The sequence below is a fragment of the Globicephala melas genome, chromosome 18 (assembly GCF_963455315.2).
Source record: "Globicephala melas chromosome 18, mGloMel1.2, whole genome shotgun sequence".
Lineage (NCBI taxonomy): Eukaryota > Metazoa > Chordata > Mammalia > Artiodactyla > Delphinidae > Globicephala > Globicephala melas.
Window position 1 is genome coordinate 24,932,168 of NC_083331.1, and position 26,666 is coordinate 24,958,833.

Below are 26,666 nucleotides of genomic sequence, written 5' to 3' on the forward strand. Positions count from 1 at the left end.
TCCTTTCATGCTGGGATAGTGTGGTATGGGGAGAATCTGAGGCCCTCATTCCAACCATATTTAAGAAACTGAAGCCTGATAACAATTTTGTGAAAGAGCTTGTGAACAGGTTCTGCAGTGCAAGTAGAGTTTCGAGATGACTGCACCCCTGGCCTACAGCTGTTGCAACCTCATGAGAAACAGCGAGCCAGGAAAACCCACCTAAGTCTTTCCTGGATTTCTGGTTGGCAGAAACTGCAGGGTAATAAATGTTGCTTATTTTAAAGATGCTGAACTTGAGTGTTACTTGTTTTCCAACAATAAGTATTTACCCAAAACTGTTCATCTCATGGTTTTAGCATCCACTAACAATCACTGCCTGACTCTATGTTTACTAGTTGCTATTCTTCTGTAAAGAAAGCTTTCTTTTATTTTTATTTTTTTTGAGTTGAAAGATAATTACATCTTATTTGAATCAATAGTGTTATTTCCACTTCAAAAGCAAGATGGCAGATTAGGAGGTTCCAGGTTTTGGTCCCCCTCACAGAAAGACCAATAAGCAACTATTCACAGACACAACTCTTCTTGGGTGGGGAATTCCCTGGCGGTCCAGTGGTTAGGACTCCATGCTTTCACTGCGAGGGCCGGGGTTTGCCCCCCCCCCGCAAAAAAATTACACCTGTGTGAAAATCCTAGAACCCAGGGTTGAGGATGAAGCACCCCTTGAACAACAAAACTGAGAAAAACCACATTAAGTGGGTAAGAGGAGTGGTTTCACTTTGACCATGTGCCTGCCCCTCCCCCAGGCTGGAACAGTGCCACACAGACAGCGTTCCCCTGCACCTACGGTTTCTCCAGCTGGGAAAAGAGAGCCGGAGGTTGACATCCTGCTTGGCAGGTATTCAGAAGTGCTTCCCCGGGGGCACGCTGCTGTCTCATCTCGTAGGAAACACTGGGTGAATCAGCAGGGCTACACCAAATGGGGTCAGCTAGAAACAAAGTAGGAGGACAGGGCTCATAGCAACCAGCGCAGGGATCATGCTGTGGCACGGTGTTCCTGCTGGTGAGGGCGGCCGATCAGAGCCCCAGCCAGTGACTCCATCCACCCACGCATCTGAGCTAGTTGCTCCCCATCTGGCCAGGGAGCACAGTCTGCAGCTCTATCCAGTTTTGGTACACAACCAGCAGTCCCGCCAGGCCATGGAGCTCATTCTACCGCCCCAAGGGCACAGGGAGCCAAGCTAGCAGCCTTGCCCAAACACAGAGCGTGCTGTCTCTCCCCACCCATCCGGAGGAGCCTGTGTAAGGCTCCTGCACAGTAACCCTGTCAATCTGTAGAGCCTAACCTTCAGCCCCGCGTGAATTGCAGCCCGGGGCCCCGCCTGTTTGTTGAGCATAGCCTGCAGCCGAACCTGGACGGAAAGCCCCGGTTAGTTACCCTGCCCAACGGTGGAGCAGAGCCTACAAGACTCCCCACCAGGGAGCCCAGATAGTAACATTGTCTGACTGCAGAACAGAGCCCGCCCCGCAACATTAGAGCACAGGCAACAGCCCTGCCCAGTAGAGACCCCGTAGCAAGCCCTGCTTGCCTGTGGGTGCTCCCAGCTGACACATGCAGAGCCCCAGACTGGGCTGCCTGGCGAACGGTTTCTCTGCCAAAGTAAATCCGTAGGCTCTGGAAAAGGAGAACTCTTCCTCAAATATGCAGATAACAATGCAAGGATTCAAGAATCACAAGTAATCAGGTAAACATGACACCATCGAAGGAAACTAATAAAGCTCCACTCACCCTAAAATAGTTAGAGTTATGAATTGAAGAACAAAGAATTCAGAATAAACTCTTAAAGAAATTCAGTAAATTAGGAAAAAAACACAGAGATAACTAAACAAAAATAGGAAAACAGTGCATGAACAAAATGAGAAGTTCAGCAAAGAGATAGAAATCATTAAAGGAAAAAAATCAGAAATCCTGGAACTCAAGAAAGCAATGACTGCCCTGAAATATTCAATAGAGAGTTTCAACAGTCAGATGAAAGAATCGGTGAACTTGAAGATAAGCCTTCTGAAATTTTCCAGTCAGAGGATCAAGAAGAAGAAAAGAAAAAGGGTGAAGAAAGCATACAGGACTTATGCAATACCATCAAAGGAAGCATCACTGACATTATGGGAATTCCAGAAAGAGAAGAGAGAGAGAAAAAGGGAAAATAAAATTAGTATAAGTGTCTCTTCTGACCACAACAATATGAAACTAGAAATCAATAACAGGAAGTAAATTGGAAAATTCACAAATATGTGGAAATGAAACAATACACTCCTGAACAAATATGGGTCAAAGAAGAAATCAAAAGGAAAAGTCAAAAAGTTTTAAAGACAAACAAAAATAGATATGCAACTTTCCAAAACATATGGGATGAAGTGAAGTAGTTCTTTTTTTTTTTTTGGCTGTGGCATGTGGCTTGCAGAATCTCAGTTCACCGACCAGGGATTGAACCCGGGCCACAGCAAAGTGCCGAATCCTAACCACTAAATCACCAGGAAACTTCTGAAAGTAGTTCTAACAGGGAGGTTTATAGTGATAAATGTCTAAATTAAGAAAAAAGAACTATCTCACATAAACAACCTAAAGTTGAACTATACCTCAAGGAACTAAAGAAAGAACAAACTAAACTGAAAGGTATGAGAAGAAAGGAAATAAGCAAGATTAGAATAGAAATAAATGATAGAAACTAGAAAAACAGACACCATAATGAAGTGGCAGTTATCCCTGGGATGCAAGGTTGACTTAACATACACAAATCAATAAATGTGATACAGCACATTAACAAAACGAAGGATTAAAATTATATGATCATCTCAATCAATACGGAAAAATATTTGATAAAATTCAAATGAACCGATTAAACAATGGGCAAGGACCTGAATAGACATTTTTCCAAAGAAGACATACAAATGGCCGACAGGTGTACAAAAAGGTGTTCAACATCACTAATCATCAGGGAAATGCAAATCAAAATCACAATTAGCTATCACCTCACACTTGTTGGAATGTCATTAAGAAAATGAGAGATAACAAGTGTTGAGGACGATGTGGAGAAAAAGAGAACCCTTGAGCACTGTTGTTTGGAATTTAAATTGGTAGGGCTAATATGGAAAATTGTATGGAGGTTCCTCTAAAAGTTAAAAATAGAGCTACCATGTGATCCAGAAATCCCACTTCTGGGTACAGATCCAAAGGAAAGCAAGTCAGTATTTTGAAGAGGTATCTGCACTCCTATGTTCACTGCAGCATTATTCACAATAGCTAAGAAGCAGAAATAACTTAAATGTCCATCGCTGGATGAAAAGATAAAATAAATGTGGCATATAGAGAGAGAATGAAATATTAGCCACAAAAAAGAAGGAAATCCTGCCATCTGCACCAACATGGATAAACCTGGAGGACATTCTGCTAAGTGAAATAAGCCAGACACAGAAAGACAAATACTGTATGATCTCACTTATATATGGAATGTAAAAATCTCAAACTCATAAAACCAGAGAGTAGTATAATGGTGGTTGCCAGTGGCTGAGGGTGGAGAAAATAGGGAGGGATTGGTGAAATGGTACAAAATTTCAGTCGTAAGATGAATAAGCTCTGGGGATCTAATGTACAGCATGGTGACTATGGTTAATAATAATGTACTGTATACTTGAAATCTGCTAAGAATAGATCTTAAGTGTCCTCACCATAAAAAACGTATAAAGGTAACTATGTTAAGTGTTGGATGTATTAACTCACTTGATTGTGGTAATCATTACACAAAATATATTAAATCATCATGTTATACGCCTTAAAAATCATGTTGTATGAACTTAGCATATATATAATTTTTATTTGTCAATCATACCTCAATAAAGGTGGGGATGGGGGAGAAGTGTGTTGTTTAATCTTCAAGCATTTTGAGATTTTCCAGTTATTTTTCTGTTATTGATTTCTAGTAATTCCACTGTGGTGTGAGAGCATATTTTATATGATTTCTTTTTTTTTTTTTTTCCCGTCACGCTTCGCGTCTTGCAGGATCTTAGTTCCCTGACCAGGGATGGAACCCGGACCCCCAGCAGTGGTGTCTGACATTAAGTTGGAGAAATTCTAGGTCATTATTGTTTCACTTTTTTAAAAATTTCTTGCTCTCTCCTTTCCTTCTAGTATTCCCCCTGTGTGTATGTGACACCTTTTGTAGTTTTCCCACAGTCCTTGGAGATTCTGTTCCAGTTTTTTTTTTTTCTAGTCTTTGTTCTCTTTGCTTTTTATTTTTATTTATTTATTTATTAATAGATTTATTTATTTTTATTTACTTATCTTTGGCTGCGTTGGGTCTTTGTTGCTGCTTGCGGGCTTTCTCTAGTTGTGGCGAGCGGGGGCTACTCTTCGTCGTGGTGTGCGGGCTTCTCATTGCGCTGGCTTCTCTTGTTGTGGAGCGTGTGCTCTAGGCACGAGGGCTCCAGTAGTTGTGGAATGCAGGCTCAGTAGTTGTGGCTTGAGGGCTCTAGAGCACAGGCTCAGTAGTTGTAGCGCACGGGCTTAGTTGCTCCACGGCACGTGGGATCTTCGCAGACCAAGGATCGAACCCCTGTCCCCTGCATTGGCAGGCGGATTCTTAACCACTGCACCACCAGGGAAGTCCCTCTTTGCTTTTTAGTTTTTGGTTTTGCTTGATATATCTTCAAGCTCAGTGATTCTTTCCTCAGCTGTGTCCAGTCTACTAACAAGCCCATAAAGGCCTTCTGCATTTCTCTTATGGCGTTTTTGACCTCTATCATTTCTTAACTTTTCTATGCTTCATTAAGGTTTTTTTCTTGAGGTTTTATCTTGTTCTTTTGTTTGGAACACATTCCTCTGTTTCTTCATTTTGCTTGACGCTCTGTGTTGGTTTCTACGCACTGGATGAAACAGTTACCCCTCCCAGTCTTGCAGCGTTGGCCTTGTGTAGGAGATGAGCTTTATTTTTCTAGCTGTCCTAGCTCTTCATTGTCTCAAACCTTTGTGAGCCAAGCAGTTTATTTTACCTTTAACAGCTCCCCGTCACTGAGGCTGTACCAAGACCAGTCAGTGACAAAGGAGAGGAGTCAGGCTGATTAGAAGCCAGACCCTCAGGCAGCAGCTCTTACAGAATGCAAACATACACAGTCCCTTGTCGGCAAGCATAAGCCCCACTGGCTACCAGAGCCAGGGAACTTGGAGGCGTCCTCGGGGTAGCAGTCACAAAAATCAGGGCTCCAGACAGTGCATTAGTTCCTTTCTAGGAGATACCCGTGAGCTGTGGCGAGGCAGAGGGACAGTATAAGATGGCGTCCCCTGGCCTTCATTCCTTGAGCCCCTCCGTAGCCTCTAGATGCATGCCAGTTGTAAAGCCTGCTCCTAGGCCAAAGCTCCAGGACAAACGTAGGCCTCTTTCACAGAAGGCCCGGGGGTGTGTTTCAGTCAGCTGTTTGGGCAGTGCCCTGGCGTGGTAGCCTGCCAAGAACTGTCTATGGGATTGTTACAGTCCTGCACACATGCAGGAGTGCAAGCCGCCCGGCCACCAGAGCCAAGGAATCAAGCTGCCAAAACCAGGGCACCAGATGTAAACACGGGCACCAGATACGTAGAAGAGCTCCTCTCCGAGAGATGCTGGCACACTGGAGCAGGGCAGAGGTAAAGCATGAAGATAGCATGTCCTCGAGGTCTCAGGAAAGGTCTAAGGTCAGCCTTAGATGTGTCATTAATCAGAAGCCTGCCCCTCAGGCTGTGGCTATAATGATAAGGCGATAGGCTTCTCCGACTTGCTGTGGGAAAGACAGACCTCCTGGGTCTGTTGCCTCCTGCCGTGCCCCAGGGGTGGTAGGAGTTTATAAACTCTTTCTCCTTGGTTCCAGTTGTAGGACTCCTGGAGCATAAACCCCACTGGCCAGCAGAACCGGGTGATATAGAGGTGTCTCCTGGCAGCAGCCACAAAAGTCAGGGCACCTGACAAGGGTATAAGCTCTTTATGGGAAGATACCAGTGAGCTGGAGCAAGACAGAGGGAGAAAGCAAAGATTGCATCCATGGGTCTCCATTCCCTGAGAGCACCTCCATAGGCCCACATAAGTGAGCCAAAGCAGAAGCCTGTCCCTTAGGGCAAAGATCCTGATGAAGGAAACAGGGGGACTTCCCTGCTGGAGCAGTAGTTAAGAATCTGCCTGCCAAGGCAGGGCACACAGGTTTGATCCCTGATCCGGGAAGATCTCACATGCCGCAGAGCAACTAAGCCTGTGTGCCACAACTGCTGAGCCTGCGCTCTAGAGGCCGCGAACCACAACTACTGAGCCTGCGTCCCACAACTACGGAAGCCCACGTGCCTAGAGCCCATGCTCCGCGACAAGAGAAGCCACCGCAGTGAGAAACCCGTGCACCGCAACAAAGAGTAGACCCCGTTTGCCGCAAGTGGAGAAAGCCCGCATGCAGCAATGAAGACCCAACGCAGCCAAAAATAAATAAATAAATAAATAAATAAATAAATAAATAAATAAATACAAGTAAGGAAACAGGCCTCTTTCTCAGAAAACCTGGGGAAGCGTTTCAGCCTGCTATCTGTGCAGCGCCCTGGGGTGATACCCTACCAAAAACTGTCTCTCTGTGGGACCCAGGAGCGCAAGCCCCTCTGGCTTCCAGAGCCAGGTTATCAAGGGGCATCCCTTGGGTGGCAGCTGCAGAAACCAGGTCACCAGACATACAAACTGGGGCACTGGACATGTATAGAAGTTCTTCCCCTTTGGGAGATACTGGTGCTCTGGAGAGCAGCAGAGAGGGTGGTGATGCACCCACTGGCTGGAGCAAGGTGGGGCGGGGGGAGGGTAGTGCAAAGATGGTACCCACCAAAAAGAGAAAAAAGGGGAAAAAAAGCAAAAAAAGAAAGGAAGGAAAGAAGGAAGGAGGGGAGAAAGAGAAAGAAAGAAAAGAAAGAAAAAAAGTTAAAAAAAAAGAGGGAGAGCCAGAATATTTCACCCGCCAGCCTCCATCCCCAGGGAGTTTCCCAGCAGGCCTCTACCCCTCAGACCAACACTGTCAAAAGTAGCAAGTGAGTCCTTTTTCACAGAAAGCCTGGGCACTTTTCAAAGGGCTGCTTCTTTGCTGGGCCCTGGTACCCATGGGTCTGCGCACCAGCCCTCAGTTTGCTACAGCCCATGAGTCTCCCGTGTGCAGGCTCTGCTGGTCTTCTAAGCCAGATATTTGGGGGCTTGTCTCTTGGGTGCAGGTCTTAAAGTTTGGGGTGCCCAATATGGGGTACAGACCCTTCACTCCTCAGTGAGACGATTCGGGTTTTGAGTTCCCTTCTGTTGCAGATCCCTGCACTGGGGGTGGGGGATTTATGGTGAGATTCTGCCTCAGCCTTTCCCACCTGCTTCCATGTGGCTTTACCAGGTGTGAAGGGCTGCCCTCGTTTACCAGGTGTGAAGGGCTGCTCTGCCAGTTTTTAGCTTTCTTTCAGAGGAAACTGTTCCACATAAATTCGGTGTGTCCATGGGAGGAGGTGAGTTCAGGATTTTCCTATGTCACCATCTTGAACCGGAACCTCTATCATTTCTTTTTGGTTTTTTTCTTAGGATTTCCATCTCTCTGCTTACATTGCCCATCAGTTCCTGCATCCTGTCTATTTCATCCCTAGAACCCTTAGCATATTATTTATAGTTATTTTCAATTCCTGGTCTGATAATTCCAACATTCCTGCCATGTCTGGTTCTGATGCTTGCTCTGTCTCTTCAAATTGTGGTTTTGTGGGCAGTGGAGCTGAGGTCAGCATCAAATTTGAAATATTTAAAGTGGATACAGAACCGTTTCAGCAACGCAGACAATTAAGTGTGTTGTCGGCGATGGTGCTGTTGGTAAAACATGTCTCCTGATATCCTACACAACAAACAAATTTCCATCTAAGTATGTACCAACTGTTTTTTTTTTTTTAATTTTTTTTGCCACACCACACATAGTATGCAGGGATCTTAGTTCCCCAGCCAGGGATAGAACCCGTGGCCCCTGCGGTGGAAGCATGGAGTCTTAACTACTGGACCACCAGGGAAGTCCCTGTATGGACTGTTTTTGACAACTGTGCAGTCACAGTTATGATTGGTGGAGAGCCATATACTCTTGGACTTTTTTTTTTTTTTTTTTGTGGTACGCGGGCCCCTCACCGCCGTGGCCGCTCCCGTTGCGGAGCGCAGGCTCAGCGGCCATGGCTCACGGGCCCAGACGCTCCGTGGCATGTGGGATCCTCCCGGACCAGGGCACAAACCCGTGTCCCCTGCATCGGCAGGCAGACTCCCAACCACTGCCCCACCAGGGAAGCCCTACTCTTGGACTTTTTGATACTGCAGGGCAAGAGGATTATGACAGATAACCTCTGAGTTATCCACAAACAGATGTATTTCTAGTCTGTTTTTCAGTGGTCTCTCCATCCTCATTCAAAATGTGAAAGAAAAGGGGGTGCCTGAGATAACTTACCACTATCCAAAGACTCCTTTCATGCTTATTGGGACCCAAATTGATCTCAGAGATGACCACTCCACTATTGAGAAACTTGCCAAGAATAAACGGAATCCTGTCACTCCAGAGGCTGCTGAAAAACTGGCCAGTGACCTGAAGGCTGTCATATATGTGGAGTGTTCTGCACTCATACAGGAAGGCCTAAAGAGTGTATTTAACAAAGCAATATGGGCTGCCCTGGAGCCTCCAGAACTGAGGAGCTGCAGGTGTGTGCTGCTATGACCATCTCTCCAGAGGCCTTTCTGCACAGCTGGTGTCGGCATCATACTAAAAGCAATGTTTAAATCAAACAATGTTAAAAATTAAGATTCGTTTTTGCAATAATGACAAATGCCCTGCACCTACCCACATTCACTCCCGTGAGACAAGGCCCATAGGTATGGCCCCCTTCCCCCTCTCAATAGTTAATTTTGAGTGATTGTGCATTGTCAGAAAAATGATCAGTACTAGTTTTTGTTTTGTCATTTCAAAAAAAATTTTTTGTTGTTGTTGTTGTTTTGTTTAAAAGCAAGGCATGCTTGTGATGACTCTGTAACAGACTAATTTGGGTTGTTGAAACAGTTCCCGGTTTCCACTCTGGAGAGCAATCTGGGATATCTAGCTTTTTAAATTTTCCTTTTTTGGGGGGTGGGGCAGGGAGGTGTGTGTGGGATTTGTTTTTATTTAGTCATGTTTTTTTAATTCATTAACCATTGGACAGCCCTTAAGGGGAGGAGGACTGATTGATTTCACATTCTACTTCCTAGATCTAGTTTAGAAAACATGTTCCCCACCTGGTGCTCTCAGGAAGGAGTATAGTAAACGCCTCATTTAACAATATACTCCTTTTTGGGAATTCCCTGGCGGCCCAGTGTTTAGGACTTGGTGCTTTCACCGCCGTAGGCCTGGGTTCGATCCCTGGTCGGTGGAACTAAGATCCCGCAAGCCACGCAGTGGGGCTAAAAAAGAAAAACTTTACATATATATATATATATATATACTCTTTTTGAAAGTTGCCTTTTCTCTTGACCCTTGAATAGGTCCAGTATTTGACGAAACTGATGAAAAGTGGTTGGAATCTGTCTTGCCCCTCCTCTGTTCTAGGATGCACTATATATGTGACCCTGACTCTCAAGGAAACTGGTTTGCCATTTGCCATTGATTTTTTTTAAGTTAATTTCTAACTTTTTTCACTGACAAATGAAGAAAAGTACTGCACCTTCTGAAATACACAAAATGGATTGAGTATGCAATTAAAAAACATTTTTTTCCCTATCAAAAAAAAATTGTGGTTTTGCCTTTTAAGTTTTTGTTGATATTGGGACCTGATGTGCTGGGTAAAGGGAACTGCAGCAAATAGGCCTGTAGTAATGCAGCCGTGAGGAGTGGGGAGGGGAAGCCCTATTGTTCATGATTAGGTTTCAGCCTTTTAGGGAGCCTGTGCCTCTGAACTGTGAGCTTTAAGTGTGTTTTTTACTGTTTTCCTTCCCCTTAGGTGGGATAGAGTGGGCTGGAGTTGGGTATTTTCCTTCTCCCACCTGGAAGGCTATAGTTAAGTGGAGCTGGGTATTTCCCTTAGTCGGGCTCTTATAAGACCCCAGCAGATTAGGCTCTGATTAACTAGTTTCTCCTGAGGGCAGGCCTGGTGCGAGAGTGCCCTGGGGTATTTAAAAACAGGCTCCATTTCCCCTCTCCCTTCGGAAGCACGAGGGGATTTTTCTCCCATGTTTACCGTGAAAACTCTCAAGCTCCCAGAGTCGGAGGCCCCCCTTTGAATGGGTCCTCTGGAGCTTTTAACTTCAGAGGTGTCTGCCCTGAGCCTCTAGCAATTTGTCAGTTGTGTTTGGATTCTTCCTACCTCAGCCCTGGTTCCTGCCACGGTTCCTGCCCCTGCGTCTGCCCTCCCGGTAAGCCAGTACTCCCTGTTGTTGCGTCTCCAGTCTTGGGAACAGCCGTGTGCCCTGTGTCCTCCCCTCTCTTATGGATCCAAGAAGAGTTGTTGATTTTTCACTCCATTCAGCTTTTTAATTGTTGTTAGGATAGAGCGGTGACTTCCACGCCCCTTACATGAGAAACCGAAATTGTTTTGCTTCTTTTTCTTTTTCTTTTTTTTTTTGCGGATGGCATCTTTTTCTTTTTTGAAGTGGTCATCAGTTCTGAGCGCTCTACCAGGGACCAGAAGGGAGGGTTTGGGGGAACATCCTTCTCTCTTTTTTTAGTTGGAGGAAGTCAGCTGCCCTCCTCCCAGCCGCGCACGCGAACGGCAGCCGGGGCCCATGCAGGAATAATGCTGCTGCCTGCTCCGGGGGTGCCTGTTTTGCATTTTTTAATCGTGACACATAAAGTACATGTTGTACCCCTTGTAGTTTTGTGGCGGTATTGGTGGTTAGGACACAGTGTAAGATCCCTTCCACTGGGATTCAAGGTTGGTCTTTTGGTGGTATTATCTTTTCCAGAAGAGAGAATTTCCAATTTGAAGGTCATGTAGGGTGTGTGGTGGGAAAGGAAACCTGACCTGTTGATGATAAATATGAGTGTATTTAATAAAACTTTAACAATATTTAAGGATAGATATTATTTTTTAAAAATTTTATTGGAGTATAGTTGATTTATAATGTTGTGCTAGTTTCAGGTGTATAGCAAAGTGATTCAGTTATACGTGTGCATATATTCATTCTTTTTCAGATACTTTTCCCACATAGGTTATTACAGAATATTGAGTAGAGTTCCCTGTGCTGTACAGTAGGTCCTTGTTAGTTATCTGTTTTATATATAGTAGTGTGTATGTTAGTCCCAAGCTCCTAATTTATCCCTCCCCCTACCTTTCCCCTTTGGTAACCATAAGTTTGTTTTTGAAATCTGTGAGTCTGTTTCTGTTTTGTAAATAAGTTCATTTATATCATTTAAAAAAATGAGTCCACATATGAGTGATATCATATGATATTTGTCTTTCTCTGTCTGACTTACTTCACTGAGTATGATAATCTCTAGGTCCATCCATGTTGCTGCAAATGGCATTATTTCATCTTTTTTTATGGCTAATATTCCACTGTATACATGTACCACATCTTCTTTAACCATTCCTCTGTTGATGGACATTTAGGTTGCTTCCATGTCTTGGCTATTGAAAATAGTGCTGCAGTGAACATTGGGGTGCATGTATCTTTTCGAATTATGGTTTTCTCTGGATATTTGCCCAGGAGTGGGATTGCTGGATCATATGGTAATTCTATTTTTAGTTTTTCAAGGAACCTCCATACTGTTCTCCACAGCGGTTGTACCAATTTACATTCCCACCAGCAGTGCAAGAGGGTTCCCTTTTCTCCACACCCTTTCCAGAATTCATTGTTTGTAGACTTTTTGATGATGGCCGTTGGGACCAGTGTGAGGTGATACAAGGATAGATATTAGATCAAATTAGGGTCACGTAAGGTCCAGAAGAGGTGAGAAATCTTCATTGGCCTGCCAGTATTATTTCATAATACATAATTATGCATAAGGGAATAATCAGTGTTGACTGGAGGGGGAGGATCTGAGGATCTCCAGGACCAAGTACAAGATTTGGGGCAGGTTGGATGCCTCAGAGAGTTTGGCTAGTTTGAATTTAAGAGCACTGTTGGCCTGCTTTATTTTTCCAGAGGATTGAGGGTGGCTAAGACAGTGAAATTTTTGTAGCAGTGGAAGTATTTGTTGAATATCCTCAATAACCTTACTGTTGAAGTGGGTTCCTCTGTCACTAGAGAGGAACAAAGGGACCCCCACGTAGGGAAAATTCTTTCTGGTACCAGCTTAGCTACAGTTGTGGCAGTAGCCTGTTTGCAGAAAAAAAGCTTCTAACCATCCCGCAAACAAGGATATACATGTCCTTCTTTTTTTGTGTATAAAGAGGGAAAAGGGTAACGAGTAATTGAGGGGTCTAAAGGTGGAAGAAGAGGATAGAGTTTTTCAGGTTTTGAAACACAGACGTGGAAGGAGTCCCAGTTCGAGGGATCAGTGTTGTTTCCTTGGTCGTGGCATAGAGAGGCGAGGTGATCGTGAAAAAGCTAGGGATCCGGCTCAGCAATAGGCACCTAATCCCAGAAACCCTCAGGGTTGTCTTGGTCTCAGGGAAGGGGTCTTTTTTTTTTTTTTTAATTTTTATTGGACTATAGCTGTTTTACAATGTTGTGTTAGTTTCTGCTGTGCAGCAAAGTGAATCAATTATACGTATACATATATCCACTCTTTTTTAGAATTCCTTCCCATTAAGGTCACTACAGAGCTATTAAACAATAGCTAGCAACAAAACCAAACCAAGAGGGCTTCCCTGGTGGCGCAGTGGTTGAGAGTGCGCCTGCCGATGCAGGGGACACGGGTTCGTGCCCGGGTCCGGGAGGATCCCACGTGCCGCGGAGCGGCTGGGCCCGTGAGCCATGGCGGCTGAGCCTGCGCGTCCGGAGCCTGTGCTCCGCAACAGGAGAGGCCACAACAGTGAGAGGCCCGCGTACCGCAAAAAAAAAAAAAAAACAACCCACCAAAACCAAACCAAACTGAGAGATGGCCCCCAAAACCAAAATCAAATCCTTACCGTGCTACCACAGATAGTTTTCTGCAGCACATGGATCAGGGGCTGGACTCCAGCCTGAGATCCCTAAATCGCCCTTCAGGGAAGCGGCACAGGGGCTCAAAAAGCCTCAGGACCGGGGTGGAGAAGATGGGGGCCCAGAGGTGGGCTTCTAGTTCCATTCCAGTAATGGCACCAAACTGTCAAAGACAAAAACCAAACGAGTAAGGAGACTGAGTTTATTCAGAATATTGCCATCGTGGAGAACAGTTCAGAATCAAAGGCAGGGTGAGTTTGCCTTAGACTGTTATAGGGAGGGTTTGGACAAGTTATAGGTAGAGTAGTTTACAGTTAGAATTGCTTTTGTAACTAGGGGAAGTCTTGGTCGGCTGACTAGGAAATGTGTATTTTGGTGTCTAGCTAGTTTGGGCGCACTTCTTTTTTTTTTTTTTTGCCTCACAGCGCATCTCGTGAGATCGTAGTTCCCCGGCCAGGGATCAAACCTGGGCCTAGCAGTGAGAGCACCGGGTCCTAACCACTGGACCGCCAGGGAATTTCCATGGGCGCACTTCTAATCTCAGTTAATCATTCATGAGACAAAGGACTTGGAGTTAGAGACCCTGTGTCTGGCCTTGTTGGCAGGTTCAGGCAAAAATGGAAACGTCTGTGTTTAACCTTCTCACAGGTAAATAAGGGGCTCCTCTGTGAGCCCTATGGTAGTCATGAGAAAGAGTAGACAATGACTCTCATCTAAGTCACGCGGGAGAAGGTGGTTTGCCGCAGTTACCTATTTCCAATCACAAAAGGATAGGATCATCTCCAGGGAGGAAAAAAAAAAAACGGTTGAAGAGATTTCTTAATCATCACTGTTTGTCCTGTGGCACAGGGATTAGGTAAAGTTCAACGCTGTCAGTTTCAAGGTTAATTTTTTTCCATTATGATCCAGTTGTTTTGGTAGATTTGTTGAAAAGATTTGTTGCTGCCAATGCTTTGTTTCTAAAATGAAAACTTCAGTCCTCAGTTGCATTAGCCACATTTCAAGTGTTTAAGAGCCACATGTGGCTAATGGCTACCATAATGGATAACCCAGACATAGAACGTTTTCGTCATCACAGAAAATGTTACTGAACAATACTGCTGTAGGCCTTACAGCACAGTGTCTAATGAATGTTTTGAATTTTGTGAAAAGCAGTCGAAAGCAAATTACACTGTTAGAGGCACATATGAAAAAGTTAAAACTCAATGACTGAGCACAATTTATTTTGAGGATTTTATAGTGAAACAATGTTGATAAATACAAATATAAAAACACTTTTGTAAAGCATACATTAGACCAGACTAATTCAAGGGATGTTTGGGTATGTATGATGCTGAACTCTTAGGATCCCACACAGTACAGGGTCTCTTTGTTAAATATTTTTATTTAAAATTCTCCTTAATAACTAGAATTCCAGAATCTTCAGTTAATTTGGGGATGGTAGTGAAAGGAGCTATACTGGATTAGAAGAGAATTAATTATTTAATTAATGAAAATACTTCAGCACTACTTCTGGAACATGAAATATAGACTTTGTGAGACCACAAATTCTTGATTTAATTAATTAATGAATGAATTAATTCATTAATTATTTAAGAATTAATTAAGAATTAATTATTTAATTAATGAAATATACTTCAGCCCTACTTCTGGAACATGAAATATAGATTTTGTGAGACCACAAATTCTTGATTTGCGTACTTGAGAAAATTCATACATACTGCTGAGACCACAGTTGAACAGCCCTGCCGATATTGCTAGATGTTTAAAATATGATCAGATCCTTCAGAATTTTCTCCCAGAGAGGCAAGTTTAAAGGCTGCACAGTGTAAAATCCAAAATACTGACAATACCAAATGCTAGGGAGGATGTGGAACAATAGGAACGCTCATTAATTGCTGGTGGGAATGCAAAACAGTACAAGCCACCACTTTGGAAAACATTTTGGCACTTCCTTACAAAGTTAAACATAGTATTACCATGTGATCCAGCAGTCACAGTCCTTGGCGTATACCAAAATGAGTTGAAAACTTATGTCCATGCAGTAACCAACACGAGTGTTTATAGCAGCTTTATTCATAATTGCAAAAATTCAAAGCTAACAAAATGTCATTTAGCAGGGAAATAGATAAGTAAACTGGTATACGTACACAATGGAATATTACTCAATGATAAAAAGAAATGACTATCAAACCGTGAAAAGACATGGGAATCTTAACTGAATATTACCAAGTGAAAGAAGATATATTCCAACTGCAAGACACTCTGGAAAAGATAAAACTAGACAATAAAAAGATCAATGTTTCCCAGGGGCTGGGGGCAAGGAAGAGGAGGCATAAGTAGATTGAACAGAGGATTTTTAGGACCGTGAAACGATTCTGTATATTACTGTAATGATGATAGGTACATGACATACATTTTTCAAAACCCATAGACCTGTACAACACAAAGAGTAAACCCTAACATTAAACTACACGCTTTAATTAATGATATATCAGTGTTAAGTTCATCACTTGTAACAACGGCACACACTAATGCAATATGTTGTAAACAGCGGAAACTGAGAAGGGGTGGAATATGTGGGAGCTTCCTGTAGCTTTCTGTTGGATTTTCCAGTAAACCTAAAACTGATCTTAAAATCTATTTATTAAAAAAACAAAACCCCCAAAACTTAAAGGTATCTCTGCAGAAACCTGCAGGGTTTTTCCCATTTTCCTACAGGCTCATGATTTCAAATGAGAGGTTGCTACATCTTTCATAAACGTTAGAAGAAAAGCTAAAACTTATTGAACCTTTATATTATGGGTACTACGTATAAGTATGTTATTCTACTAATCAACAAATATTTATTCAGAGCAAGTATATCCAGCCTACGTTTAGAGGTATATCACCTACGCAATTTAGTTCAATCGTCACACGCTATGAAATACTATTGCTATTAACGTTTTCAAAAACAAGAACTCTGAGAAGTCAAACAACTAATAAACACTAGAACGGGTATCTAAACTGAATTCCACACCCAAAGTTCGAAACCATAACACCGAATAGAAGAGAATTAGCGATTTCTAACTCCGTCATCCGAAACAATGAACAGCCGACAATCTCGCGATGTTGTTGCGGCTACTACTACTCCCAACATGCAAAGCGGCTACCGTGCCGCAGCCCGTGCCGCAGCTGGTGCCGCAGCCTATGCCGCAGAGTCCGGAGGGCCCCGTCGTGCCTCGAGGCGCGAAAGGTAACCTGGGAGCCGTAGTTCTCCTGGACGCCTACTGGTGTTGCCAGCGCGGCGGTGGCGGATCGCTCGGTTCCAGCCAGTAGGTCCTGTGAGGGCGAGCTGAGGCGGAGAAAGGGCGTGGAACTGGAAACGGGTGAGTCGGACGCGGTCTACGCGGTCGAGGGAGGCGGCACCGCGGCTTAGGGTTGACTTAAATAAATGGACCCGTGCTGCAGTCTCTCCGGAGACACCGCGGTCTTAGCGTCAGCGAGCAGAGGGTGAGGAGGCGCCAGAGCCCGGTCCTTGCACCCGTACTCGTCCTCAGCTCTCCGCCAGCATCTCCACCATGCAGTCCCGGGAAGAAGCTTCGCGCTCTCGCCGCCTTGCCAGTCCCCGCGGCGGGAAGCGGCCCAAAAGGGTTCACAAACCCACGGTTTCAGCTTTTTTCACGGGCCCGGAGGAGCTGAAGGACACGGCCCATTCCGCAGCCCTGCTGGCCCAGCTCAAGTCCTTCTACGACGCGCGGCTGCTCTGTGATGTGACCATCGAGGTGGTCACGCCTGGCAGCGGGCCTGGCACGGGCCGCCTCTTCCCCTGCAACCGTAACGTGCTGGCTGCCGCGTGTCCCTACTTCAAGAGCATGTTCACTGGCGGCATGTACGAAAGTCACCAGACGAACGTGACCATGCACGATGTGGATGCCGAGTCCTTCGAGGTGCTGGTCGATTACTGCTACACGGGTCGTGTGTCTCTGAGTGAATCCAACGTGGAGCGCCTGTACGCCGCCTCCGACATGCTGCAGCTCGAGTATGTGCGTGAAGCCTGTGCCTCCTTCCTAGCCCGCCGCCTTGACCTGGCCAACTGCACGGCCATCTTCAAGTTCGCCGACGCCTTTGGCCATCGCAAGCTGCGATCACAGGCTCAGTCGTTTATAGCCCACAACTTCAAGCAGCTCAGCCAGATGAGTTCGATTCGGGAGGAGTCTCTGGCAGATCTGACCCTGGCCCAACTTCTGACTGTCCTGCGCCTGGACAGCCTAAACATCGAGCATGAGCAGACCGTGTGCCACGTGGCGGTGCAGTGGTTGGAGGCGGCTCCCAAGGAGCGGGGTCCCAGCGCTGCAGAAGTCTTCAAGTGTGTCCGCTGGACACACTTCACCGATGAAGATCGGAATTACCTGGAGGGGCTGTTGACCAACACCATGGTGAAGAAGTACTGTCTGGACCTTGTTGAAGGGGCCCGGCAGATGCGATATGGTGACACGTTGTGCAAGTCTCTGGTGCCAAAGCCAGAGAGCAGCAGCGGTGGCAGCAGCAGCAGCGGCGGCGGCGGCGTTAGCAGTGTCGTTAGCGGCGCTGGTGGCGGCGGCGGCTGCAGCAGCAGCTCTGTTGTATCGGTGGCAGAAAATCCACCCCAGAGGCTGGGTGTGTATGCCAAGAAGATGGTGATCTTCTTTGGACATCCCAGAGATCCCTTTCTGTGCTGTGACCCATACTCGGGGGACATTTACAAAGTGCCATCACCTTTGACCTGCCTTGCTCACACTAGGACTGTGACCACCTTAGCTGTCTGTGTCTCTCCAGACCATGACATCTATCTGGCCGCCCAGCCCAGGAAAGACCTCTGGGTGTATAAACCAGCCCAGAATAGTTGGCAGCAACTTGCTGACCGCCTGCTCTGCCGTGAGGGCATGGATGTGGCATACCTCAATGGCTACATTTACATTTTGGGTGGGCGAGACCCTATTACCGGCATTAAACTGAAGGAGGTGGAGTGCTACAGTGTCCAGAGGAACCAGTGGGCACTGGTGGCTCCCCTGCCCCATTCTTTTATTTCCTTCGATCTGATGGTAATTCAGAACTATCTGTACGCTCTCAATAGTAAGCGCATGTTCTGCTTTGATCCCAGCCACAATATGTGGCTGAAGTGTGTTTCTCTGAAGCGCAATGATTTTCAGGAAGCCTGTGTCTTCAATGATGAGATCTATTGCATCTGCGACATCCCTGTCATGAAGGTCTACAATCCAGTCAGAGGAGAGTGGAGGCAGATTAATAACATTCCCTTGGTGTCAGAGACTAACAACTACCGGATTATCAATCATGGCCAAAAACTGTTGCTGATCACCTCACGCACCCCGCAGTGGAAAAAGAACCGGGTGACCGTGTATGAATATGATATTAGGGGTGACCAGTGGATTAATATAGGTACCACATTAGGCCTGTTCCAGTTTGATTCTAACTTTTTTTGCCTCTCAGCTCGCGTTTATCCTTCCTGCCTTGAACCTGGTCAGAGTTTTCTCACTGAGGAGGAAGAAGTGCCCAGTGAATCTAGCACTGAGTGGGATTTAGGTGGATTCAGTGAGCTGGACTCTGAGTCAGGAAGTTCAAGTTCTTTATCTGATGATGATTTGTGGGTTCAGGTAGCCCCTCAGTGAAATGCGCAGGGTCAGCAGAGTGTGTTATAGATAAGCTGAAACTCTAAGGTGTTTTTACTGCTTTGGAAGGTATCTTAAAGAGACGCTTTCGTTTTGCTGGAAAAAAAAAAAGAAAAAAAGTTGATTAATTTCAGGTTTGGTTTAGAAAGGGTATTGTTTGAAATACTAACGTAATTTAATGTTACAGAATTTAAACATTAAAAGAAATCAACCTATTTAATAATTTACTGTTCTAAAAGTCCAGTGTTGATTGTTTAGTATGTTTATGTTTGATGACAATATAAGTTAGTTGTAATCAATAGTCTTCTATTATTAAATCTTACATTCTGTCTTGTGCCACAAATACTTCAACTTGAATTTTAATTTCTACAATAGAAAAACTGATTGGTTAGGAATTATTAGAGAGGGTTGGAAAGCATATATTTTCCTTCAGAACAGTGTAGTAGATTTCCAAAACTTTAAACTAGTGGGTTTTTACAAAATGTGTTCTAACACATATAGTCTGCTAAGTTTTAGTTCAGTTTTCTCCTCTTTTGTGAAAAAAAAATACATATGTTTAATGTGACTGAATGGTGATTTCATTTGTGATAATATATAGAATGGTCATACGCTCACTGAAAGTAAAAACAGAAAAACAGGATTCTACTTTTTGAAAAGAAATTTCAGTTTTAAATCTGTAATATAACGTGTAATTTGCAAATAGTGACCAATTTTCCATCTAAAAAAATTCCATTCTAGTAGTGTCACCAATCATCTAAAAACCTTTTTAAAAAAAAAACAAAAACCCAGTAACTTGCTTTGTAGGTTCATATTTTAAATCTATACTTGATACATGCTTCACTGAATCAGAGGAATAATCCTTTTTTCACTGGACATGATTGTGAAAATTTTTATCCACTGTCCTAAAAAGTTTATGTGATTCTTAAAATATTTTGGCTGTACAGTTTTGGTGTTTATCTTAGAAGATTTGTCAACAAGATGTGATTATTCTTTACTGTTTTGTGAGTAATATTGGTTTTGAAAGTATGTATTAGTTAAGAACAGTATTTTATTGAAATCAGTAGCTATTGTGTCTGTCAACTATAAGATCAAGTGCCAGCAAAGAATTTTCAAACTCTAAGTTGTGTATAGAACTGTTTTGTGTAGCATTGAAAAATTCTGTCAGTTTTGTAAGTCGCTAAATGTTATTATCAGCTTAAAGGTATTTTTCTATTAAAAGTTTACAGTTCAATAACATAAGTGGATGATAGCATTTGGGGCCAGTAGTGAAAGTATATTTCGTCTAAAATATTTCTCTATGCAGTGGTGTACAAGGCTATTTTAGTATGGTATTTGTATCTGTTCTGTGTTTCTCTATGAACCATGCTCCAGTCTTTGTTTCTGTCAGCATATGTAAGGGAAAGAAAGTCCAGAAATAGAGAATAAATCACACAAGACTTACATTGTTAAATACATGAAAACATAAGTGCTTACCTCTTGAGGGTTTATTAGATATAGTTGTTATTGATACATATACATGATAAGTGACCAGATGTTTATGGTGTATAACTTTTTCTACACACAATCAGAATGATCTCCCTGAATCTTCATTCAGTGACATGATAATTCCTCTTCTGTGTTTATTCTCTAGTGACAGCGTGCTAACATTTCTTACACCCGGGCAGAGTACAGAGGAATGTGCTCTTTCTGGTAGGGAACTGGATTTTTTATTGAAATACCATAGGATGAAAACAGAGAGGAAGACGTAAAAGGTTGTGTTTTTTTTTTAAAGATATTTCTTAGCCATTTTGATGGGCTGTTTGAAGATTCTACAAGACATTCCTGTTCAACATTTTTAGTGAAATAAGATGCTTGCTTATCCTACCAGTATGTGTTCCTTCAGAAGGACAGACATGCTTTTAGTTGCCTGAGGCTCAATTTTGTTCCATTTGACATCAGGGTTGTTTTCGGCAGTGTCCTTAACACAAAGCTGTTTCTCAATAGGGTTATTTTTTTGGCCAACTTTTTCTTCACCAGGAACTTCTTGTTGATAGCTTTTTCCTTTGTCGGGTTGAAATAGAACAGTGATGATCTCAACCAGACTATCCTTCTGCAGAATTAAGGTGTGCAACTGATTGATAAAAGACAGATTCTCCAATTGTCATTTTCAACCTTTAAGTTAAAGCCTAAGCGAAATAGTAGTAATATCTTGGTTTACAAAGAGATTTTCTTGGGAAGAATTTGGTTTCGTGCTATATTTGTGAATTAGAGAATAGTTGTTAATCATTATTTTACGGATAAGTGATTTGTATGTGATTAGTTACAAATAAAACATACTAGAATCTAGACTTTCTGATTTTTTAATTCATTGTTTCTGTTAAATGTATAAAACCCTTGCTTGTACAGTGAATGACAACTAGCAGTGTTGAAATCCCTTCTTGACTGGAAAGTACCCTTGTCTCTGTTTTCCAATTAATCACATCTTTTAATAAATATGTTTGTAGGACTGCTATTTGTAAGATTTAGAATGATGTTAATTATCTTTCGTATCTGTCCCTGTAGTCTGAAAAGTTCAGAGGACCCCAATTTTAAAAAATTCTTTTAAGTTCAAACCATAAGTGGTGTTAGGATTTCCAAAAGGGTAAAGTAGAAATATTTGTACCTGATCTTGTTGAGAATCTGGGGAACACTTTTGATCTACTCCCAAGAAAAAGGCCGGTGTCATAACATCCCTGAAATTATAAAAGTATGACTACTTCTGAAGCTCATCAGACTCAAGATAAGAGCACTTGTGACAGTCTCTCCTCCCCATACCTGCGTAAAACCTTTAACCCTTTCATCATTCTAACTAACTTTAAAGGAACATTTGTTAGAGCAAATATGATAAAGCAGGGAAGTATGAGGAAGCAACCTTACTTACAGAAAATGTGACTATCAGTAGAAACCTAAAAGAATCAGTGTCATTTTTAGAACCAACTAGAGGGTTCAATGTATACAAACCAATTGTTTTTTTTAATAATAATAAAAAGCAAAAGACACTGTTCACCGAAGTTGCCAAACCTCAGAGTACCATGGAGGCATAGGTTTGTGCAGAATAGGGGGAAGGGCCCCCCTCCTTTACTCTGCGCCCTTTGTCATTCTTATCTGTTTCATCAAACTTCCATTCCTCACATCTTTAACCTTGAGGACTCAACATGGTCCAAGGCACAGGGAGAGTAGGAAACAGATACTGTTGTATAACATTCCATCCATATCTGAGACATTTTGTCCTAAAACAGCCTAGTCTGTGGGGAGTCACCTGTCTGTATTGGAGTCACCATTTTTCATTCTCACCTCTAAAGCTAAAATTGCTGCTCAGACCCACTATATCAATCAGGAATATTCTTTTGGGCAAACTATTCATTAATTGTAGGAAAACTAGTTTAAAAGGACTATGTAAATGTCAGGCAAAGTATTTCTTCCAAAACAGATATGTTTGTGCCTTGAAGAAAAAGAAGAGCCAGGACTCTCAGATAAATTAATATCACCTTAATTTAGATCATCTTAAGAAAATAGAATAGAATTTTGTTTTCGCGTACTGTAACTGAAAAATTCAGCCGTGGCGCTCACTTCAGGTACAGCCTGATCCAGGGTCTCAGCGTCCTCAGGGCTTTCTTTGTACAGAGAAGATATCATGGGGCAATGGGTTCCCTCATTTTGTGCATTGATTAGAATATAGGGGCGGTTGTATGTAATGGAGACCTGTAATTGTGTAAGTAAGTTTCTCATATGAAATTTCTCATGTCAAAGTCTAATCTGTTGTGTTATCCCTCATCTAGAAAGTTGACTGGCACCCAGGCTTTTCTGTTTTCTTGTTCTGCTACCCTTGGGGTGTTGTCCCGACCCACATGGTCCAAGCCGGTTCACCCTTGTGTCCACATTCCAGCCATTAAAAGGGGAGGAAGGGGGAGGGGAGGACACGACCCTTCCCTGTGAGGGAAGTCGTGAGCATTGCTTCAGTTGCGTGACACTGGCCACATCTTAACTACATGGACATACCTAGCAGCAAGAGTGCCTAGGAGAGGTAGTCTTTGTTCTGGGTCAACATGTATCTAGTTAAACTTCAAGGGTTCCTTCTTACAGAATGAGGGGAAAGGCTATTAGGTTAAACAGCAGTCTCTATCACACCATCTGTCAGGCCAGGTTTTGTCACATGGCAGCCAGAGTGATAACACCATCCCAGCAGTTACTGCAGTCAAGGCAAGATGGCTAGGCCTCCGTCCTACCCCAGAAACACTCAGAGAGCTCCCTGGGCTCCCGCTGCCGCTCTGTACAGAAGAGGCAAGGGCACTTCATATTGTTTTGATTAAATAAAGCCTTCTAGGCTCAGTGTGTACTGGTACCCTACATCATGAGCCAGTCTTATATTGGCATTATATCGTAGAATGTTCCAGCTTCCTAAAAGGAAGGAAAAGAGTACTGAAAAATGGCTCTGTGTAATCAATGGCAGTATTAATTATCTTAAACAGCAAACGTTGCTTCTAATTAAAATGTGAGATATCAATTATAGAGTAATGATGAAAACTGGACATTTCTTAGAGCAAAATAGGCTGTTTAGCAGCATTGTAGCATTTTCTGTGCCTGGATCATCTTTGCAGTGCTGTGTGAATATAAGCTACTCCTCTCCCCCTCTGTTGAAGCCCAGACCAATTAACCACAATAGTCTATTCAAAACTTAGTTTCTTGCTGAATTCTTTTTTTTTTTTTGAATTCTTATACTGACTTCAGGTTAATCATAGTTCGTGCAATATACACATATAGTGTCACTTTTTGTGTTTGTGAAAACTTCAAAACAGCTGCCAGAGAACATTTTGAGTAATTGCTTCTGTCAAGTATATCACTTTTATCATCATAATTTTCATTACAGATAGCCATACTTATTTTAAAAAGACTCAAACAACCTGATTTTCACATGGAACCCTAACGTCCGCCCGCAAGTGAAGAGTAAGTAATACTTGTGTTAGTAGTTGTATTTCTATTAGTACATGAATGAAGAATATGACTCCATTCTCTGTTTCATTTCTTGTCTAAAGACAAGATTTTTGATAAATGCTGTGACTGGGTTCTTCTCCATATTCTGTACTAGATACTGCTTGTTTAGTATCCCACTCCCATTACTTTCCTGTATGGCCTCCTCACATGCTGGCGTTATTCCATGTATTGATCTGTTCACTCTTTATTATATGTCTCCTGAACTAAACTGTGCACTCTTCACGGAGGAACCGCGTCTGTCTTTTCCACAGCTCCTAACATAGTGCCGGGCACATCATCCGCATTCCATAAATGTTTGTTGAACAAAGAAAGAAATGTATTTCGTGCTTGTTTGCATTTATATGAGAAACACTTGCATTCAGAGCTCTCATCTTTTTGTCAATTTTCCAGCTATGAGGGAGAGCTATTATTAAACTCTTTTGTCTGGTTGTCATAGCAACCCACTGGCCTCCAGAGCTACAGGTTATTTCTGATGGGCATATTCTCCTAGACAACCAAACACGCAGCGTTTTCAATTATGGAGTAATGATGCTATTATAAATCACATTTCTGACACTATATTTCTCTATCTTTTATAAAGATGGCAGAGAATTAGAACAGAGACGAGTCTGTTCAAATCAACAAAGGCTAGGGGAAATTAAGCAGTATGACTCACATCTCTCCTCTCAACCCTTTCATATTTCCTCCAAGTTCTCCACCTTTCCATAAGCACCTGTGAATTCACTTGGGTGTTCTGACCAAGTTATTAAGGAAGTTTTGAAAGTTAATTGCTACAAGACAAACTCTAAAAAAGCTCTGTTACAGCTTAGTTTCTTTTTCTCCTCCTTGTTTCTTCCTTCCTCTGTCCCTCCCTCCCTCTGTCCCTCCCTCTGTCCCTCCCTCCCTCCCTCTGTCCCTCCCTCTGTCCCTCCCTCCCTCCCTCCCTCCCTCCGTCCCTCCCTCCCTGATCTTAGTTCCCCACCAGGGATCGAACCTGTTTCCCCCTGCAGTGGAAGCACGAAGTTCTAACCACCGGACCACCAGGGAATTCCCAGTCCTTGCTTGTTTCTTAAATTTCATGTTAAGTTAGCAAATGATAATAGCCTTGCAAAAATTGAGATTTGCTCGGAAAAGTTTCAAAATGAGGTCTTTTCCAACCTCATTCTTCCTTCCATTCATATTTTAGTGGCAAGAATTGAGAAGAGTTTTATTAAACTGGGTTAGTCATCATAGAAAACTCATTATCAGTTCAATAAAACAGGGTTTTTCTGGCCCATTCAACAAGGCATGATTGTAGTTTTTAAAAGGCAGAGTCTTCCTTTTTTTTTTTTTTGGCTGCGTGGCTTGTGGGATCTTAGTTCCCTGACCAGAGAAGGAACCCAGGCCCTCAGCAGTGGAGAGCGCAGAGTCCTAAACACTGGACTGCCAAGGAATTCCCAGCAGAGTCTATTTTCTAATGATGGATACCTTAATGGGATTTTACATGTATGTTATGCTGTATTTTCTTTTCTGTAGGTTTTGGTCACATGCAGTATGGAGAGTCAGTTACCACCTAGTTCCAAGTAGATCCTATGAAAAATACTTCACTACACCCTTTCTCTGTGCAGTTCTAATGCTTTTGTTATACATACAGTTGTGATACCCATCAGGAAACTGTCCCATAACTTTATTTAAAAGAAGTGATACTGCATTTAGCTTACCTACTGGGCTTTGACATTATAAAAGCAGTAACACTTTAGTACATGCAACGATCTTCAACAAATAATATACAATGGGGATACTGTCAGGAAGACAAAGAGAAAGATAAGGGAGGATGGTATCGTCTGTAATGTCAAGATTGCAGATTTGGGTACCTGAACACCTGGGGTATTTTGATTAACATATATATATATATTTTAATATCTTTATTGGAGTATAATTGCTTTACAATGATGTGTTAGTTTCTGCTTTATAACAAAGTGAATCAGTCTGATTAACATATTTTTAAGAACTTCATTTTAGTCTTCTAGAAATCTCCATGCACTGTTACTCTTTTAAATAAGCTCTGAATCCTACACATTAGCTGAGATGTCAAAACTTTGAGACAGCTAAACCTAGATATCTGCCTATTGTAAAAATTGAAAATGGCCCAGTGGAAGGGAAGGATTCTCCAGGGCAGGATGGAAGGGAAGGGTTCTCCAGGGCAGGATCAGACGTCCAGCCACACAGATCTTGCAACAATTCTTGACAAAATCACCAATTCCCAAGTCTAGTTCTCTCCTGTAGAAGTTAGGGTATTCAGTAATTACTGCACCTTGATTTGGTTGGATTTGGGTACTGAGTCAGATTAACCAAACTATCAAACAAATATACAAAATCCGTAATATTGATACATTAACTTACAAAAAGAAAATAGAGCTTTTGCATTCAGGAGGGAGCCCCCAGTGCCCAATTTTTCCCTCGGGAGTGAAGAGTTTGGACCGTGTATCAAGTGCCACAAATTCGAAGGGTGCCACCCAAGGGCCTGCATCCCAAATCACGTAGCTTGGGGAGCCTTGGGGAACCAACCAGCCAGCCTTGTCATTTGCAAGTCCTCCAGGACCACATTAAAAAAAGGAGTGATGTCAAATGGGTACTCAAGTACTTCCATGGGCTCAGCACAGAGGGGACAGGCAAAAACACCCCTCCTCTAGTTTCTCCCTGAAAGGAGCTTTACTGCATACTTTCCCAGCTACTTTCTGAAGGTCCAGCTTCTAATCAGCTTGTGTATGGATGTTGACTGGGATTCTCCCAGGAGACTGAAGGAGCCCTGGGCAGTCCCCCTGCTTGCTGTCTAAAGCTCGCTCCAACAATACAAACAAGTCTCCAGCTTCTCTCTGGAAGGAGCTTGTCCACACATCCAGCACCGCAACTTACCTGGCTGCCACCTGAAGGACTGGCTGCCAAGCCACCTTGCTCTGGAAGCCAACAGGGC

The 26,666-nt window shown here is 43.1% G+C and overlaps 1 protein-coding gene and 1 pseudogene across 1 annotated transcript; both read left to right on the forward strand.

The window, feature by feature from the left end:
* Positions 1-1,017: 1,017 nt before the first annotated feature.
* On the forward strand, positions 1,018-8,739 carry LOC132593828 (cell division control protein 42 homolog; annotated as a pseudogene).
* A 7,552-nt stretch (positions 8,740-16,291) lies between these two features.
* LOC115839065 (kelch repeat and BTB domain-containing protein 6) lies at positions 16,292-21,202 on the forward strand. The gene has a single exon (XM_030830374.2). The coding sequence runs from the start codon at positions 16,637-16,639 to the stop codon at positions 18,722-18,724; it is 2,088 nt and encodes a 695-aa protein (XP_030686234.2). The 5' UTR covers positions 16,292-16,636; the 3' UTR covers positions 18,725-21,202.
* The last annotated feature ends 5,464 nt before the right edge of the window (positions 21,203-26,666 follow it).

What these genes read in the sequence shown, in the direction of transcription:
- LOC115839065 (XM_030830374.2), top strand. Translation starts at nt 16,637, where the DNA reads ATGCAGTCCCGGGAAGAAGCTTCGCGCTCTCGCCGCCTTGCCAGTCCC.